The sequence below is a fragment of the Sorex araneus genome, chromosome 4, assembly GCF_027595985.1.
Source record: "Sorex araneus isolate mSorAra2 chromosome 4, mSorAra2.pri, whole genome shotgun sequence".
Lineage (NCBI taxonomy): Eukaryota > Metazoa > Chordata > Mammalia > Eulipotyphla > Soricidae > Sorex > Sorex araneus.
This window is the reverse complement of record NC_073305.1, coordinates 36,078,163-36,096,531: the sequence shown is the minus strand read 5'-3', so window position 1 is coordinate 36,096,531 and position 18,369 is coordinate 36,078,163. Positions and strand designations below refer to the sequence as shown.

Below are 18,369 nucleotides of genomic sequence, written 5' to 3'. Positions count from 1 at the left end.
TCCATGGTCAGTGTGATTTAAACAGGGACATTAATGTCATCAGAGGTTATTCTGTAAGAATGGCTGACCAGTGCCTTGCAGGATGAGAAACACTGGGGGTGGGGGTGGGGAATGGGTGAGAAACTAGGCAAAGTCAGGGAAGGGAAACTCTGAAATGGGGTCAGGTACCACCACCATCCCACTCCACATGTTCACTGAAATAGGAAAGTAGTGGGGGAGACAAAGAAGAATCAATAGTCTTGATGCAGGGGATGGAAGAGAAAGTGATGGAGCTTCATGAATGGGGAAGTGGAATTTTCTATCCACCAAGCCTTGGCTCCTATATATGCCAAGTGGGGGCTGAGACTGTCTGAACACAATCTCTTAAAAGCACTGGTAAGAGGTACCCACAGTAAACCAAGATTTAGTTCTAATAATCGCTCATTCAGGGGAGTAGGGAGCTCCTGGCTACCCCTGAAATGAAAATATGGCAGCTTTTATATGACAGCTGGAGGACTATGTGGTTCTGAAGATCCAAATCAGAGTTCTCTCATGTACAACATGCACCCCAGTGCTGGAAGCCATCTCCCTGGTCCCCCCCCCCATGTGACCATTCTTCAAGCTGACTACCAGATCTGGCAGGTACTCATCTACTCAGAATTACCACAGCACTGGAATATTTTTATTCACATCTGGTCTGGAATATCTTGGACAAAGCGTAGACATTAACTCAAAAGGGATCACGGACCTAAACGTAAAAGCCGACATTGTAAACTTCTAGTTGAATACTTCAGGCGTTGTTCATCTTGGACTTGATCCAGCTTCTTTTAACATTCGGTGAACATTTATTGAGCAATTAGTCAATGTCAGTGACGCCACTTGTTGCCGGGATATGGAGAGCAAAAGAGACAGCCCCTGATGCCAAGTGTTTTATAATAACTTGGGAGTTCTTGATAATTTTGTCGTGAATAAAGTGATCCAAACTCTCTTTAAACCGATGTGGCACTTCTTGCCAGTACCATCCCAGTCGCAATCTCAGCTGCTGGAACTTTTTGGCTCATTCTTTGATTAGGCAAAAGCCTCATCTTACCTGATCTCTTATATCTATGACCAAGGTGAGGGGGGAGAAGGACATGAGAGACAGGGAAGTAGAGGATGAAAGTGGAATGAATGTCCGAGATTCAATGGACAAGAGTCAGTTTAATGTGAACCAACCCACAACTTCCAATGTAATAGAAGAAGCCTGAGAGCCTTAGTTCCAGGTGTGAAGGCAGTGGCAGGCAGTCTGAGGTGAGGCATTCACCCTGCCACTCAACTTCTTTCCTACAAGAGCATCTTCCTAGACTTTGGTGGATAAAAAGTGATATGGGCAGGTTTGAGCAATTTTTCCTTTATTTTCACTGAGCTGGCTAAGGGCTTTTGATGTTGAAGTTGGGGTATCTTGTCAGTCAAAGTTTGTGTGACAGGTAAAGAAAAACAATGGCTAACTGGTCAAGTTACAAATGGAGAAAGGACCCAAAAACACTGGGTATGGATAATTTGCTAATGGAATAATAAACTGGAGACACAAGGAAGTGGGAAGACTGAGCCCCACAAGAGCCAAGGAGTGGGGGCTTAGGAGACACCCAGCTGCCTGTGGCTGCAAGAAGGGCTCCAAAAATGTACTCCAGTTCCACATCAGGAAGAATTTCGGCTTGTCCGCAATGTTCAACTCTGGTCACACCACTAAGGACTCTGGAAGTCCTCCCAGAACCAGTGGCCAGAGCTAAGAGCCATAGGTCACGGGCCCAACCATTCCCTGCCTTTCTGCTGAGGCCTGGAGGCACCCCACCAGTAGAGCAGCTCTCTGCAGAGGTGAAGGCAGGTGAAGGCGTCCCCTACAGATGAAGAGCATTATCTGTGGCCCACAGGAAATGCTGAAACCCCAACGCCAACACCAGAAGCACTTAGTCTGCATGCTCGCTTACTTCATCCACCATATGTGTGTGTACCTAGTGTCTGAGTAGTAACAGGCCAACCACACGCATTCCTAGAAGGTCTGTGCTTATTCCCTTGGGGAAAGAACACAGATAATTACCCCATGTGGGCCTCACCATGAGTGAGCTCCTTTGCCCACTCATTCAACCCCTCCTTCTCTAGCATGAACAATCCCCCACCCCCTCAACACTGCAGGGCCCTCCTAAGCTAAGCTCAGTTGAACGTTTGCCTTGCCTGCAGACTGTAGGGACTCATCCACCACCTGAAGATGCTAATGCAGTCACAGCATTAGCAACCTCAGGGCTCCCTCAAGACTTCTAAAACATGAAAGGGATTTCAGAGTCTCATGGCCACATCCAAGGTCTCCTGGCCCCAGAATCTCCAGAAATTTCTGAAGCCTGCAGCTTAATATGATGAGGAAGACTTCTGTTACAGCATCACAATGATTCTCGGAGCCTGGGTGACAGAACTATTCTTTACTCTCTGCTACATCTTCAAAAAAGGATTAAAAGGCAGTTATTCTTTTACTGGTTGGGGGCAGGAAAGATCCTTTATCAAAGATTACTGAACATATACCTAGGGTCTATCTCTAGGTTTTCCATTCTACTCCACTGATCTTCAGGTCTGTCTTCATCATGCTGTTTTAATTACTACCCTTTACAGTACAGTTTGAAGTTGGGGAAAGTGATGCCTCCCATCTTCCTTTTCCTGAGGAATACTTTAGCTATTCGAAGTGAGAAGGTATCATCTCATATAAATTTCAGGAGTGTTTGTTCTATTTCTTTGAAAAATGTCCTGGGTATCTGTATAGGGACTGCAATAAACCTGTATAATACTTTGGGGAGTATTGCCATTTTGACAGTGTTAATTTTCCCAATCCATGAGCAGGGGATGTGTTTCCATTTCCTTATGTCATCTTTTATTTATTGAAGTAGTGTTTTGTAATTTTCTTTGTACTGGTCTTTCACCTCTTTAGTTAAGCCAATTCTGAGGTACTTGAATTTTCTAAGGCACAACTGTGTATGGGTTTTTTTGAACTCTCTCTTCTATTTCATTATTTATGTATAGGAAAGCCATGGAATTTTTGCTAGTTAATCATAGCATGCCACTTTAAGGTACAAATATATTGTTTCTAAGAGATTTTTTGAATTCCTTAGGGTTTTCTAGATATAGTATAGTCATCTGCCAATATTATTAGTTTAACTTCTTCCTTTCCTATCTGGATGCCCTTAATATCTTTTTCTTGCCTAATTTCTATGGCAAGTACTTCTAATATTACATTGAATAGAAGTGGTGGTGGTAACAAAAGCAACCTTTGTCTTGCGTCTAATCTTAAAAGAAAGGACTTTATACTAGGAGGTTGACTCCATGGCTTGGAGGCTGGCCTCACATTCTGGGGAATGGGCAACTCAGAGAAGGGATCACCAACTATAATGTAGTCGAAGGCCATGTGGGGGAAGGGAGTTGCGGGCTGAATGAGGGCTAGAGACTAAGCACAGTGGCCACTCAACACCTTTATTGCAAACCATAACAGCTAATTAGAGAGAGAGAACAGAAGGGAATGCCCTGCCACAGTGGCAGGGTGGGGTGAGGGGAGATGGGATTGGGGAGGGTGGGAGGGATGCTGGGCTTACTGGTGGTGGAGAATGGGCACTGGTGAAGGGATGGGTTCCCAAACTTTGTATGAGGGAAGCATAAGCACAAAAGTGTATAAATCTGTAAATGTGCCCTCACGGTGATTCACTAATTAAAAATAAATTAATTAATTAAATAAAAAAAAGAAAGAAAGGACTTTAGTTCTTCTCCATTAAATTTAATGTTTATTGTGGGCTTGTGATAAATGGCTTTGAATTGTTCTCTCTCAAATGTGGGATATAAAGAAATTTCTTAGGAGAATATCAAATGTCCAATGGCAATATAAGCAAAGAGCAGAAGAACTGGTCGTCAGTAGAAAGCATGCCACTGGCATGAGGATGGGTGGGGGGTGTGTAGAGATGGGGATAAGTTAAGGAAGGGAAACACTAGAACAATGGGGGAGGGGAAAAGTGCCTGCCACCGAGGCAGCCTGGGGGCAGGGGAGAAACTGGGGATACTGGTGGAGGACAGTAGGCACAGGGAAAAGCAGTGGTGTTAGGACAGTATATGCCTGAAACTCAATCATAAATATCCTTGTTGTAATTCATGGTAATTCGATTAATAACAACAACAACAACAGTTAACAGATACAAAGGGGGGGAGACAGAAAAGATCAAAGAGATAAAGAGGGAACCTCCACTCCTCACTAGCCTATCCCTTGCTCTGAGCCCAATAAAACACATTTGAAGGTTCCTCCAGCACAGAGTCCATTAGGTGTACACACACATACACACAGAGACACACATGCACATACATGTACCCACAGACACACACATATGGACACAGCTGCACACAGGCACTCACAGTGGAACACATGCATACACATACACACACATGAACACAGTTGCACACAGCCATTCGCAGAAGAGGAGCATATGCATGCATATCCACACAAAAACACACAAACTCACATGTGCACACATCATGTGTATGCACACACACACACACACACACACACACACACACACACACACACCCGTGTGCGCGCACGTGGCTGAGAGTCTAGCTTCACTATTAACAAGGTAAACCAAACAGTGATTTACCCAGAAGCAGCCTTCCCAGAATCAGGGACTTTCTCTTGCATATATCAAATAGATCAACTTGCTTATAATTATAGTCACCACCATTTCTTGTGAGCCAAGGTACTGAGCTTACGTAATTTGGTCACAGACTGACTTAGTTGCCAAAAGGAATTCAAATCCAAGAGTTTGCTGCTAATGAGTCATGCAATCATGAGTAAATGAAATGTTTTGTCTTAGATTCTAAAAGGGGAATTTTATTTTAATTTATAATATTAATTGTATCTGGAGATCTTACAAACTATAAGGGGTCAGAGAGATAGTGTAGTGGATATGGCATCTGACTTGCATGTGGCCAGCCCAGATTTGATCCTCAGCACCCTGACAGAGTCCCCTGAGCCCTACTAGGCATGAGCCCTGAGCCAAGAGTAAGCCCTGAGCACAGACAGGTAGGACCCCAAAACCAAATAAAGTATAAAAGCTTATCGCATAATAAATGTTCTATCACACATAGCCATGGTCACTATTATCATGACCTTTCTTTTTAATAGTACTAATATATTTAGGGAGAGAAAGAAAGCCCATTCTGGTCCCCCTCCTGTGACAAGGAAGGAAAAGAGGGAAGGGAAATCTTTTAAATTATTTGGCTTCATCACAGCGTTACATCAGGAGGCTCTTGATTTTTAGGGGGTTGGTGAAGGGGACAGATTTCTGACATGGCTAAACTCAAACACTCCGTTGAAGTTCCACAAAAGTGTGGAGAATGTCATGCTCAGTTAGTGGACTATTGACCACACTAACCTTTCAGGAACCAGCAGCAAGGGAGTGTAGAAGCCTCAGTCCAAACCAACCCTTTCGTACCGGCACACCCTCCAAGAGGCAAGCGTCAGCAAGAGACAGCAGGTCACTCAAGGTCATCCCACCAACAGAGTGTTACTGCTAAAACCATGACTCCCAGTCACTAGAGGGCATCTCAGCCTCTGAGCAAGGGCAGAGGCTCTGGCACCCTCCAGGATCGCCTCCTTCTGGATGGATGACAGATCACAATCTTCACTCTCCAACTCCTTCCTTCCCTAGGCACCTCTCCTAGGGCCTTGTCTCAGAGAGTGTGGTCCACAGGCCAGCAGTGTTGGCTTTGTAAGGGAACATGTTGATAATCTGTGCCCAATCTGCTGCACCAGGATGTACTTTAAGCAAGGTCCTCAGGGGAAGATGCAAACATTAAAACTGGGAATTCTTGGGCCAGGAGCAATAATACAGTGTATAGGGCACTTGCCTCGCAAAGCCAACCTGGGTTTGTTTTCTGGCATTCCACATGGTCCCCTAGGCACTGCCAAGAGTAATTCCTGAGTGCAGAGCCAGTAATAACCCCTGAGCATAACTGGGTGTGACCCAATAGCAAAACAAAACAAAACAAAAAAACATCTGTAGATCCTTAATAAACTCGTTCGTGGAGACAACTAGGGAAAGACTTCCGACTGAAGGGAGAAGAGGTCAGTTGAGAAAATTCTTTTACCATGTGCCTAACTCCCTTTCTACTTGTATTTCTCCATATTTTGTATTTTCTGATCCATCCTTACTATTTTCTCTTCATCATCTGCTTCTAATCACTAGGGGAAAAAAGAAAGAAAAAGGATAGCCCCAGACACCTCTGAACCGAATCCTGACCCATTGTAGAAACAGAGGCAGCTAGGTAGAGTGACAGATTTATGGGGGAGAGGAAGAGGGAAAGGAAACCAGTGTTTACCAGGTCGCTATGAAGTTGGTTTTCTTCCCATTTTCAGCAGAAGAGAGTGAAGCTCAGCAATAAAAGTGAAGCAATTTGTCCAAGACCATGTGGCTGACCACAGGGAAGCCTGCCCAGCCCAGCCCATGCCATGCTAAGTGGGAAAATTGCTTCAATCCATGTGCTTCACAAATGCCAAGTTGAAGACGAGTCTCTTCACCCAAAAGTTGCAAAGCTATCGGGAAGGCAGGTTTCTATATACCAACAGCATCTTTCTAATCTTACAGTATAGTTGTCCCTTTTGACCAAGCAACATGGTCCCCCTGTGCTGGGTGTGGCCCCTCAGCACAGAACCAAAAATAGCAGGGTGTGTCCCGAAAAAATTCCTGGCACAAAAAAAACTAATACAAATTAAAGTAAAAATTGGGTTCTTCAATGGTACTAGCCACATTTCAAGCACTCCATTGTCACATGAAAAGCATCCTGCATATCAGATACAGCCCATTTCCTTCATCATCACAGAAGGTCCAAAGGGACGCAAAGCTCTATGCTCTAGGATCTAGAAGATGTCCAACTTTGGTGTCCACCACTGACATTTCCCTATGTCTCCTAAGATACTGGAAATTAATCTCTTAAGATATGGTTGCAAGTTGTTAGTTGAAATAACTGGAGGCTCTTTCAAGGGTATTCAGATCCAAGGGCAAGCATTTCTTTGCCTCCCTGCTTCTCCATTCACCAACACAAAGGCCAAACCTCAATTATCATCTTGGGGCTATGGTGAGAAGATACCTCTAGAAACGGGTTGTCTGAGGCTCAATCTTCTTCCCTACCTCACTCCCTCAGCGATATCACCAGCTCTAATTTTTAAATAGCATCTCTCTGCTGATGACCAGATTTACGGCTCCAAACCGGGCCACTACTCAACTACAGGATCACATATGCACAACTCCACATCAATCTCCAATAGGCACTTAAGCTAGGTGCATCTAAAAACAAAATCCAGATGACCCTCCCTCCCATCCCCTACCACTGCCGGAAAGCTGGTCCACTGGAAATACCTCCTGCTCCCGCTAAAGACACCAATGACAATTCCATCTTTCCAGGTACTGAGGACACCTATGACATTTTTGAAACATTTGCAGAATTCAAACCCTTCTCCCCGCCCCTCCTGCCAGCACCTCACCATCTCCTTATCTCGAATGTTCCAGTCATCTCCCAGCCACACTACACTAACCCACCCCACACACAGCAGCCATAGAAGTTACTAAATACAGGACAGACCATGTTGCTGCTCTGCTTAGATCCCCGCCCAACTACCACCTCACCCCAGCCAAGGCTGACCTTCCCTTGCCCTCTGAGGACCGGTGAGTGCCCCACACCTACCACTGCCATTTGGGCATCCTCATCTCCCACCTGCACCAACACAGCTCCCTGCTTGCTGCTGAAACATGTCAAACACTCAGGGCCCTCTCGAAATACTTCCTCTGGAGCCTACCGTGCTATTTCCCTCCATCTTCATAGACACTTTCATTCAACTCTCACCCTCTCCCTGAGTCACCCTGCTCGGTCTAGCAGGGTATTCTACCCAAGTCTCTTCCATAGCCCTCACTACCGCCTTCTAACTTGCTGTGCTTCTTGGAGACAACCATTGTCCGTCTCCCTCTACTAGAGCCTGCACTATGATGCTGAGGGCTCACACAGCCGGCACATAGTAGGTACTCAGCACCTCATTTCCCCGAATGAGTGCAAGGGTAGGAGAACTGCAGCCTTGGACTACTGGAATAACACCAGCAACTTCTTTCCCTAACAGTTTTGTGCTAGGAAAAGTCACCTTGGTGGGTTTCAGTCCCCTAGATAGATCCTGGCTTTTGGCGTTTCGTGGAATTCCTGTAGGAGAGTGGCTATCTGGAGAGATGGTATGGGTACTGCCATCCTCACCCAGAACAGTCACCACCCTCCAACGGATGCTCTGACAGGCACCTTATCTAAGCATGCTGCTTAGCTCAATGGAGACCTCACCCCCCCTCCGCCTGGTCATTCCCAAACATTGATTATTCGTTGGAATTTGAGCCAGTCCCTTAGCCTCCAGCAGCCAGTCTGAGAGTCAGGCCCAGATATCCAGAAGTGACCATAAGGTCCACTGTCTTCACGAGGAAAGGTTCTGGCTAAGTTAGCTCCACTCCCACACCTCCACCGGCCATGCCAGGGCTTTGCCCTAGGAGACAGCAGTGTCTCAACCACAACTCTTGGTTTTGTTATACTGGACGATTGTCAATGTTCTTGATGATGCAGACCTTACTGTTCTTCCCTGACACATCTATGGTGAAAATGCAGCCCCGCTATAGGCTGTTCACATTATTCTCAGCTCCACACTCAGTGGAGCTGAGTAAGGTCCGGGAAAAACATGTTTGGTTGCTTGATTTCAGTCATGGAGGAAATATTCATGCCACAGGAATAAGCAAAGTGACTGCATGAAGTCAGGTTTGCTCTGCGAAGAACTGGCTGGGCCACGTAACCCGTAGTTGTTATACCACTGCTAAAAGCCATCAGTCCCAGAGGCCACGTGCTCCTGGTCCCCGGACACATCTACCTCCTGTTTCTTTGGGCTTTTTCCATATTGCTATGTAAATGGACGCACTTGAGCAAAGCCACAAAAGTCTGATTTCTTCACTTTGCCTTATGCTTTAGCCACGTAAGTGTGCCTCTTCATGCATGTTCTCTGTGATTGCTGAGTAGCCCATCATACAGACTTGCCAAATCTGTTTGTCCATTCTGCTGCTGGACACTTGGAAAGAGAAAAGGAAATGGCACCATAACATGTTGCAGTGTGCAGCCAGTTGGGTGAAAGCAAAGGGGGTGCGTGCTTTGCCTGTTTGTGGACACGCTCTTCAAATTCATGAAACAAGAACCAGGAGGATTTCAGGAAGGAAACAGTGGCTTAGAGCCGCCTTTTCTTTGTATCTGTTGGGACGATTCAAACATTTTTCCCCCTTGTGTGTGTACACACCCAATTCTAGGAGGGGAGTTCTGGAACAATCTGTAGGAGGTCTGTATGCCCTTTCCCCAAACCTTGCCACCTTTCAAGCCATTTTTCTGACTTATCAAGCAAAAGCTTTAACATGCTCTTTTCCAGATAAGAAAGGAAACTGCGTTTTTCCTTCCTCCTCCTCCTGATGGAGTTCTTAGTGACTCCAACTTAATCTCCCTCCCTTAATTACCTGCTCCTAAACCAGAAAATAAAGGCCTCCGATGTCTCTGAAAACTACATTAAAGGATCCAAATGCTCGGCCAATTCAGCTTACAGCATGCCTGGAGCTTACTGCCAAGGCGTTCCGCGGGATGTGAGCTGGAGACGAGGCAGAACAACTGAACAGGCCACAGGGGACCTCTGAGAGGGCCTGGGGGGCCATGAGTATCCTGCACAGGGCTAGGCAGAGCACTGTCCCTCTCACAGATTCCTCTAGCAATACTAAAGAGGGATCCCGTGGACATCTGCAGCTACTCAGAAAAGCCAACACGCTTTCCCATTCCCTTGGCCCATGTGAAGCGGATGTTCTTCCTCTCCATGTTGAGTCTTGTTGTTGGCTCTTTTGACCGTCGCTGACATGTGGTTTTGCTCACCGAATGCTACCTAAGGCCTTTAGAGGGTGTCACTGGCAGGGTTGAGCTTCCTTATCTCCCACTAGACCCAGAACTGTCAGGCCGGTTTCCCACCTTCTAAAGCAGCTGTTTATGTGCTTGTCACCCAGAAGCATCTGGTTTCACAAGGGCTGGCAGCCACACAGCGCAGGGGCTGGACGGCACAGTCACCACCCAGGTGAACGTGCGTGAACCCCGAAACTGTGGAGGCCCAAGAGAGAACACATGTCAGGGGTCAAGCAGCCCAAGCTCTCTTCCTCACCACCTCATGGCAGTTCTTCTAGAGGAAGTCCAGAGAAAGGTGAATCGACCCCAAAGCTGGCCAGACCCTCCCTGGGACCCCACCCTCCAGCTGACCCAATTAATCACTTCATCAACTTTGTTTTGACACATTCACTTTGTGTTCACGAGTACCGGGGTCCTGTGCCCAACTTCCAATGGGGGTTCTATGGAGTAGCTGACCAGGTGACAATAAAGCCTCCTGGAGACCCCACGGGACTCCAGCTCTCTCCGCTCAGCTCTGCCCATCTCATCAGAGTACCCCCGGCTTCCAACACCACCTGCCACTTCAAACGCCGGGTGGTGATCTCTCCTCACTGACCTGCTCCACATCTCAGGACACACTCCCCAGGGGCCAGGAGCTTACCAGAACCCAGGAACCCAGGCTCCTCTCTAGACAGCTGATTCTTACAAGGCGAAAAACCCAGGAATGGCCAGAGGGGAGAAAAGCACAGGACACGCATGAGGACAGCAGCATCCAGCCCCTCCCCAGCCTCTCTATTCTCTCCAAGTCTCCGTGCATTCACCAACCCAGATCTCCAAACATCTTCTTCTTGGTTTCTCATGGCACAGAACATTCAAACATTGACCATTAGCCACTGAACTTGACCTCCATCCCATCTACTCCCCAGAGGTCACAGGCTAGCCTCAACTTAGGTGTTTCCCTGACAGTCTGGCTCATTAACAGGAGACACCTGTCCCATCACTACTTTTAGAAAATGTTGAGGGCCTGGGGGAACTTTGAGCCCAAACTGTGAATAACAAGTCAAATTATCCTTGAGGGGCAGAATGCATGCTTCGTTGGGGAGCCCCGGGTTAGAATTCCAGTACTGCCTACTTCCCTGACCAACACCAGCAACAACAAGAACCCCCTGCAAAAACATCATTCATACATATATGTATGTATACATACTATATTTCAATTTTATTATTTAAATGATGTGCATATCTGATAAATCACTGCCACGACCCATCATTCCCAATGCAGGAGCCAGGCAGCATGGGCACTCTGAGGAGGCGGGAAGTCAGAGTGGCTAGCAAGCACCAGGACAGCTGGGGACCCACTGGGCCTTGAAGAACGACAGCCCTCAGTAGGCAAGAAGGAAGAGGCCTGCCCAGTGGGGGCTCAGAGCTGCCCGTGGCACAGGGACCTGGCTCTGTATCCAGAAAGTTCTCCCAAGGTCATGACCCCTTTGGTGCTTGCACCTGCATCATAAAGCAAACTGAGGCAGTGCCACTGAGTCTGGACCACTTCCCCAGTGGCCACCACTTCCCCTTTCTGCCACAGGAAGAGCCGGCCACATCCTAGGGGACTTTGGCGAAGGAAATCCAGTTAGAAATTAGTGACGTGGTTGCGTCTTCAGGGTTTTCACTTTTACAGATAGTTATTTTCTGTTTTGGCATGCCACGATTAATTTTTGGCTTACAGAGTGGTACATCATTTCTTTTAAAATTACTAAATGAGCTGATTCACTGGATGGCACACAAGGGGGACATGGCCAGAAGCAGAAGTTTAACAACCCCAAGAAAAGCAAAGACCAGGCCGGTGTCACTCGGTGTCTGAAGACCGTCCGTGCTGACCTCTGAGGGCAGTAGTTCCCAAGAGGCTCGGTTCTGAGTCTCAGAACGGAGAGGAAGGGGAGCAGTTCACCTTGACAAGAACCTGAGCTTCGTGGGATATAATGGAGACGATGGGGTTAAAAGATAAACTGAGGCAACGGTGGGAGCCCCAGTGCTGAGGGAAGGGGTGTGGGCTTTCTCCACTCTATGACTGGTGGGGGCTACACAGTTGTCTCTTGCTTACCTGACCAGCAGACGGGGGCAATCACCAAGACTAGGCTGGTCTAAGGGGGGAGGAGAGACAAGCCTTGGCATGGGGACAAGGAGACCAAGAAGGCAAGAGGGCCTGTCCCCGCAGAAGGAGTCTCTGCAGACCCTGGCAGGCATGGACAGGAGCCAGCCTGGGACTGCGCCAGCCTGAGGTGACAGAGCTGCTTCTCCCATCTCTGGAGCGAAAGCTTCTGGGGAAAAGCAGCGGGTGGGGGAGTCTGAAGTGGACTTAAAGAGGAAAAAGACACAAACACCTACAGACAGCCTAAACACTGGCTCTGCTGCCCAGATGGTGTGTGATAAGCCTGGAGCTTTCTTTCCTTTCCTCCTTCTCTCCTCTGTAAAGTGGGGAGCCCACCCTCTGCCCTCCAGAGAAACTCCACCCCATAGGAACCTGCCATAAGCACTGTTCAAACCCTCCGCCCAGGCTCCAGAGGGCTGGGGTAGATGGGGCGGTCCCGTTGCTCTCCCATATCGCCCCTGCCTTGGTCCCCACCAGACCCATTGCTTCCACTGCTGTTTGCCCTCAGCAGGGGGACACCCAGCCTCAGTCCCAGCCCCCTCTGCTGCAGGACCACCCCAGCCTGCTCCTCAAAACTCCCTCCCCATCAGCTATTGCCCAGAAGGATATGGGAAGGGGTCAGGGGGAATGTCCCTTGTGGCTATAAACTACCAACCACATGGAGAAGTTTGTCTCGGGGGCCTTCCGGACCTCAGAGGCAAGTTCCATCCCCCGGAATCCCACTACTGGGGCTCCTTACAGGAGCAAACAGCCTCTAACTCTGGTGCCAAGGGAGGCCTGCAGATGTGTCCTTCTTTGAAATCATCACGTATATCATCACGAGAGGGTATGTGCTCATCCCTGGTGAGAGGGATCTCTCTCCACATCGGTAGAGTGTGGATCCTTCATGTGTCATTGGTGGGGTGGGTGGACAGAACACAGACTCCCATCTCGCCAGCAAGACGCCCAGGTAAACCTGAGCTTCTGCCTCAGAAGCCAGGTTTCCTGTGAACACAGCCCATGCAGGCTCAGAGAACACTCATAGCACAAAGAGATGAGCCACTGCTTCCCTGAAAGTCGGGTCAAACTTAAGTCCCCGTTTTTTTCCCCTCTGCTGACTCATGGCTAGATATCAGGAGGTGTCCAGGTATCGCACAACTTTGGGGAGCATCGACCCAGAGCGGCCACCACTGCCTGCTTCCATCACAGTCCGGCATCTTCTGAGCATCTCTCCCGAGCCCAGAATCCCTACACGCAAAGGGCACCTCTTAACCAGAGCCAGAGTCACAGCAAGCCCAGGAGAGAAGCCTGTGGATGTGGAAGACTGTCCTCATCTGGCACGGGAACCCCACAAGATGACGGACGTCCCCGGACAGTGGCCGCAAGCACAGTCCTGCCATGTCTGAACAGAGCCTGTCCCTAGAGACCACACACCCTCGGCTCACCCTGGGGATTTGAGGTCAGTGAAGACCTAGAGGGGCAGCTGGCTGGTTGGCATAAGAAGCACATGAACTACTTTATTCATGGCCTTCCCGGGGGGGCCTCAAAGCAGCTGGTCTGGGCAGGCCCAGCACGAGTCCTGGCCGAGGACAGAGCCAGCCCCAGTGAAAGCATCTCGGGGCCATGGACTCACTGGCTCTGGGCCAGGCCAAGAGCTGTGGTTGTGTGAGGCATTTCTCCACACACAACCCAGAAAATGGAGAAGCGGCTGCTAACCTCCTGCACCGGCTCCAACAACACATCCCATAACGACGCCGTGTCTCCAATCTGCGGGCTATACTTTGCTACCACCACTTGGACACCAACAGCTGATAATACTCTGTTGAACCCTGTGAAGCGGGTATTTTTTACAAGTGAAATCTGTCAGCACAACCAAATAATAATGCTACATGTCAGACTTCCTGCTTGGTCAGGTCCACTGAGCACATCTGTCATGCAATGTTTCATTTTTGAAGGGGTTGGCAGGTATGCCAGACACACTGAATGCGGGACTTCCAAGACGCTTAGGGTGGATTCATGTAACCACCTGTCAAGGTGATCAGCACCATTTCCGTTTATTCCACCTGCAGGTGTGCTGCGTTTGTGGGGGCCTCTTTCCATGCCCTCTTCCCACAGTTTAGGGGCTGACCAATCTTGAACCACCTGGCACTGCCGGAACTCCTTGCCAAAACCTGCCTGGGCTGAGGCTAGCCCGCAGCTAATCAAAGCCTGCCCTCCCAAATTAGCAGCCAAGTGTATTTGACAAACAATTTCTGAAGTTTATTTAGAGTGTGAGGGAAAAGAGCCAACAATGCACTGCTAAAAATAAATAGAAAGTAATCAAGGGATGAAAATCTAGCCCTGCCAGTTTTAAAAACGCCTTAACCATGACTATACAAGAATTGAGTAGAGGCCCACTGAGAAAGGCATCAGGTATGGTGTGATCTAGCATCACTGCAGATGAGGCAGGCCAGTGGGGGTGGGGCAGCTGCTTCTGCGACTCTCCTATAAGAAATCTCTGGGGTCTCTGAAGGGGAGATGAAAAGCCACAGAAACCACTGATCTTCTGACTAGATCGCCTCCCTAAGAGGCTGAAACCAGCAGAGTAAAAAAAAAAAAATAGAAAGAAAGAAAGAAAGAAGACTGTGACTTTGAAAGAGAAGTGGAAAACTGGAAAGATAGTAAAGAGCTGGAGAAATAGTCCAGCGGCCAACCTGCCTTGCATGTGGCCAACCCAGGTACTGTCCCAGCATCCCATATGGTCCCCCGAGCACCGCCAAGTGTGATTGCTGAGTGCAGAGCCAAGAGTAACCCCTGAGCATTACCAGTTGTGTTTCCAGAACTTCTAAATAATAAATAAGAGAAGCAGGTATTATTTTCTTTGTGAAATAAGGTAATTCAAGCATTAGGTGACACACAAGAAAAGCAGTTCCCCAGGCTCCAAGTGGACCCCTGAAGACCGCGGGGACTGACCTTCACGTGAGCCATGTAGTGACGGCAGGTCTCCTCCATGGCGACCAGCTGCAGGGTCTCGGCCACCTGACCCACGGACTCGCCCAGCAACACCAGGTAGACCCTGGGAACCTGGCCCTTCTCCTTTTTGGCCACATCTGCAGTCAGGATATAATTCAGGCCTGCCGAGAAAAACAGGGTGGAAGCATTCATGAAGATGGAGGCAGAGACCAGGCCCCCATCCCCCCCTCCTCAAAGAGCCCTGGGCATGTCTCCCACAAGGGACAGCCTGTACCCTCATGCAGGAGTGCTCCCCGGCACTCTTAAAAAATGGGGAAGCAAGCAAGAAGGCCCTCGCCTTTGTGGTGGGGCTGCACATATGTCTCTCTTCACAGCACCCAACACCACCACTGACACCCCATGACGGACCCACAGGGTCACCAGCAGGCAACACATCCACCACCAGCAGGCCCCAACATGGTGAGGGAGCGGATGAGCTGACGCCAGCGCAGACCTCGAGACTCTGACCTGACGCCATTAACAATGGCATGACGGGTGCCCCCTCACGGGGGGCAAACCCAGAATAAACAACACTGGTTTATCTCACAGGGCTTGCATCACGCTCTGTAACAGCCCAGAACCAGCCACAGGAGACATCGGTGCTGCCCTCTGGGAGGCAGGTGCCCAGAGCCCAGGGAGCTGGACACAGTCCCCGAGGATTCAACAGTGAACACATGCAATGCCCTGCCCTCAGGGGGGCTTAGTTGTGCAGAGGCTCAGGGATAGGCTGGAGCTGGCAGCGTTTCCATGTGGCCACAAGGGAATCAAGTGTGCTTTGGTGCCTTGTATTGCAACAAAAGACCACTGTGGGGTCTGATTGGAGCTGCACTCCCAGTTAAGACAAAACAAACAAAAAACCCTCAGCCCCTAGATCTCCAGGTGTAAGGCCAGGGCTCATGGTGACATTATCTGAAGCGTGTGACCACATAAAATGTGCCCTGGACAAACCCCAGAGGTGTCACCTCCCCTACTCCAAGGTGAGTAAATACATAACAAAGTTTGATCTGCTTAAGTGGGGATTTAGGGTCAATAAACCTATGCCAGCACTTTTCTGTACACATAACCAGGTCACAGGTTGGCCATTCACAAAGCTTCATTTTTTAACTTTTTTCACTACTTTGTAGATTTTGTAGACTTGGGAGAACGTGGCATTTTCAGTGTCGGGGACGGCAGCTTTCTGTCCCTGATCCCTCCAGGTGCGGCTGCAGACGGCGCAGTTCACAGCCCGGCAAGGTCCCGCTCTTCCAAGGATGAAAACCAGCCACAGTCAAGGCCATGGGAGTATGAAAAGCTGGGCAAGCAGAGGAGAGGAGAGTGACCTGGACAGGGACTCCTGCAGCTGCCACATGGCATATTTTTGGTGTCTTCTTTAATGGTTTCCCTGGGCCACTGCCATCTCCAGGATCTCACTATGCCAGTTGGGGGATTCCTGCAGGGCAAACCTGTCCCAGCTTGTTTAGTTCAGCAAAGGGCCAATTTCTGAGGCAAGGGAGGGTCACCAGAGGGCTCCTGGGTCTGGGAGGCCCCCAGTGACGGTAAGAACAGAAAGAAAGCCTGTGGGGAGGTGCTGGAAGAGAAAAACCCAGAGCGGATGCATGGTATAACCCGATACCCCCCACACCCCCAAGTGGACCACGGTGGGAGATGGGGCCAACTCAGGCCTGGCAAGGATTTAAAACAATCTTAGGGTCCATCTAGCTCCAAACCTTCATTTTCCTGATGAGGAAGAAACCACGAAAGGGAACACACTGTTCCAGGGTGCAGAGCCCTCCACTGCAGAATGGAACCCACAACTCTCCTGATCTTTGTCATCAAGCTCTTTGAGCCATGCTAGCTCTTGGTATGTTGTTTTTTTTTTTTTCAGATAGCCTAGGTTAAAGAAAATCCACATTTTTTATGGGGTTGCTTTCAAACAGTACTCGGAGCACCTGGGGGCTACTCAATAATACTTAACTCACCTAGCAACATCCTAGGTCCTGGGGATGCTGAGAACCATGAGGAGTACTCAAGAGGGCTGGGTGCTTTAAGGGCTACTTCAGCAGTGCGGGGGACTCTTGGGATGATGGGCAAGGAATGAGTGTCCCACAACAGATAAAACATGGCCCTTGATACCTGTGCTATCTCCTCAGTCCCTAAAGACATTTTCTGTTGTTTTTTGAAGTCATACCCTGTGATGCTTGGGGTTCACTCCTGGCCAGCTACACTTAGGAACAAGGTATAGTGCTGAGAATTGAACCAGGGTTGGCTTGTATTATCTCTCTGATCCCCTCATTTTTAAAGGTAGTGTGTGTGTGTGTGTGTGTGTGTTTATTGGGGGTGGATCACATTTTGAGTTACTGAGGATCTATTCCTGGCTCATTGCTTGGTGGCCACTCCCAGCAGTGCTCAGGGGACCATGAGATTCCAGGGATCTAACCCAGGCCTCTTCTATGCAAAGCATGAGCTCAGCCCATTGAGCCAGCTTCCCCAGTCCAAACACTTTTTTTTAATGTGCAGCCAACAGAACCATCCAAGTACAGGGATCTCGTACTCAATGCTGACCAACTTTCATTCTCCTGAATAACAGCCAGCAGAAAGAGCACACGTATAATTGATGAGCATAAATGAGCATCTTTGTGGCGCTCAGCAAGATCAAGGCGAGAGCTGGCATGGATGGAAGAATGCAGAAGTCATGGGTGAATAGCCCCAACCAACACTGGCCGCTGCGAAGCGAACTCTCCACCCGTGGGCCCCTCCTGCCTTCCCTCTGCGAGCACTAGCCTTGCCCGCCCGGGGGAAGGGTGGTCATGGAAAGAACAGCATGTTTGAGCATCTTGCCAGCTGTGTGCTGCGAGCCCGCCTGGGAGGAAAGGAACACAGGAAGACGGAGCAGATAGCATCAGCACCTCTCCCAGGGCCTTGGCTCTGACCAGTTCTCTACTGCCCGGCCCAGCTTGTGTCCGCCCCCACCTGCGTCCCCCTTCTCAAGGGTTGTCTGGGGTGGCTCTGCCCACATGCAGGGCGGGTGAGACCTGAAGGCCCCAGCTGATCGCATCCTTGGAGGACCCCCTCCTGGGAGCAAGGCAATTCTGAGACTCCTGAGATGTGTCCACACACGGTCACTCCCAGGGCTGCCCAGCAGCAGTCCACTCCAGCTGCCCACACTGGTAATCTTCTTAGTCACACCCCTCCCCCTAGCTGGCTGCTCTGATGGTTTATTTCTCTTATTTTGGAGAGGGGAAATTCCCAAATAATGCTCAGAGGGTCCAGGGACACTCCGAGTGATTCTCACCCACCCAGGCCAGCTAGTGTTC

General features: G+C 49.2%; 1 protein-coding gene across 1 annotated transcript in view; it reads right to left on the bottom strand.

The window, feature by feature from the left end:
• ITGA9 (integrin subunit alpha 9) overlaps nucleotides 1–18,369 on the bottom strand; it is a 327,700-nt gene that overhangs the window by 224,619 nt on the left and 84,712 nt on the right. The window contains exon 15 of the mRNA XM_055137107.1: nucleotides 15,038–15,198. Coding sequence (XP_054993082.1) covers nucleotides 15,038–15,198 — 161 coding nt within the window. The remainder of the gene's footprint in view (nucleotides 1–15,037; nucleotides 15,199–18,369) is intronic.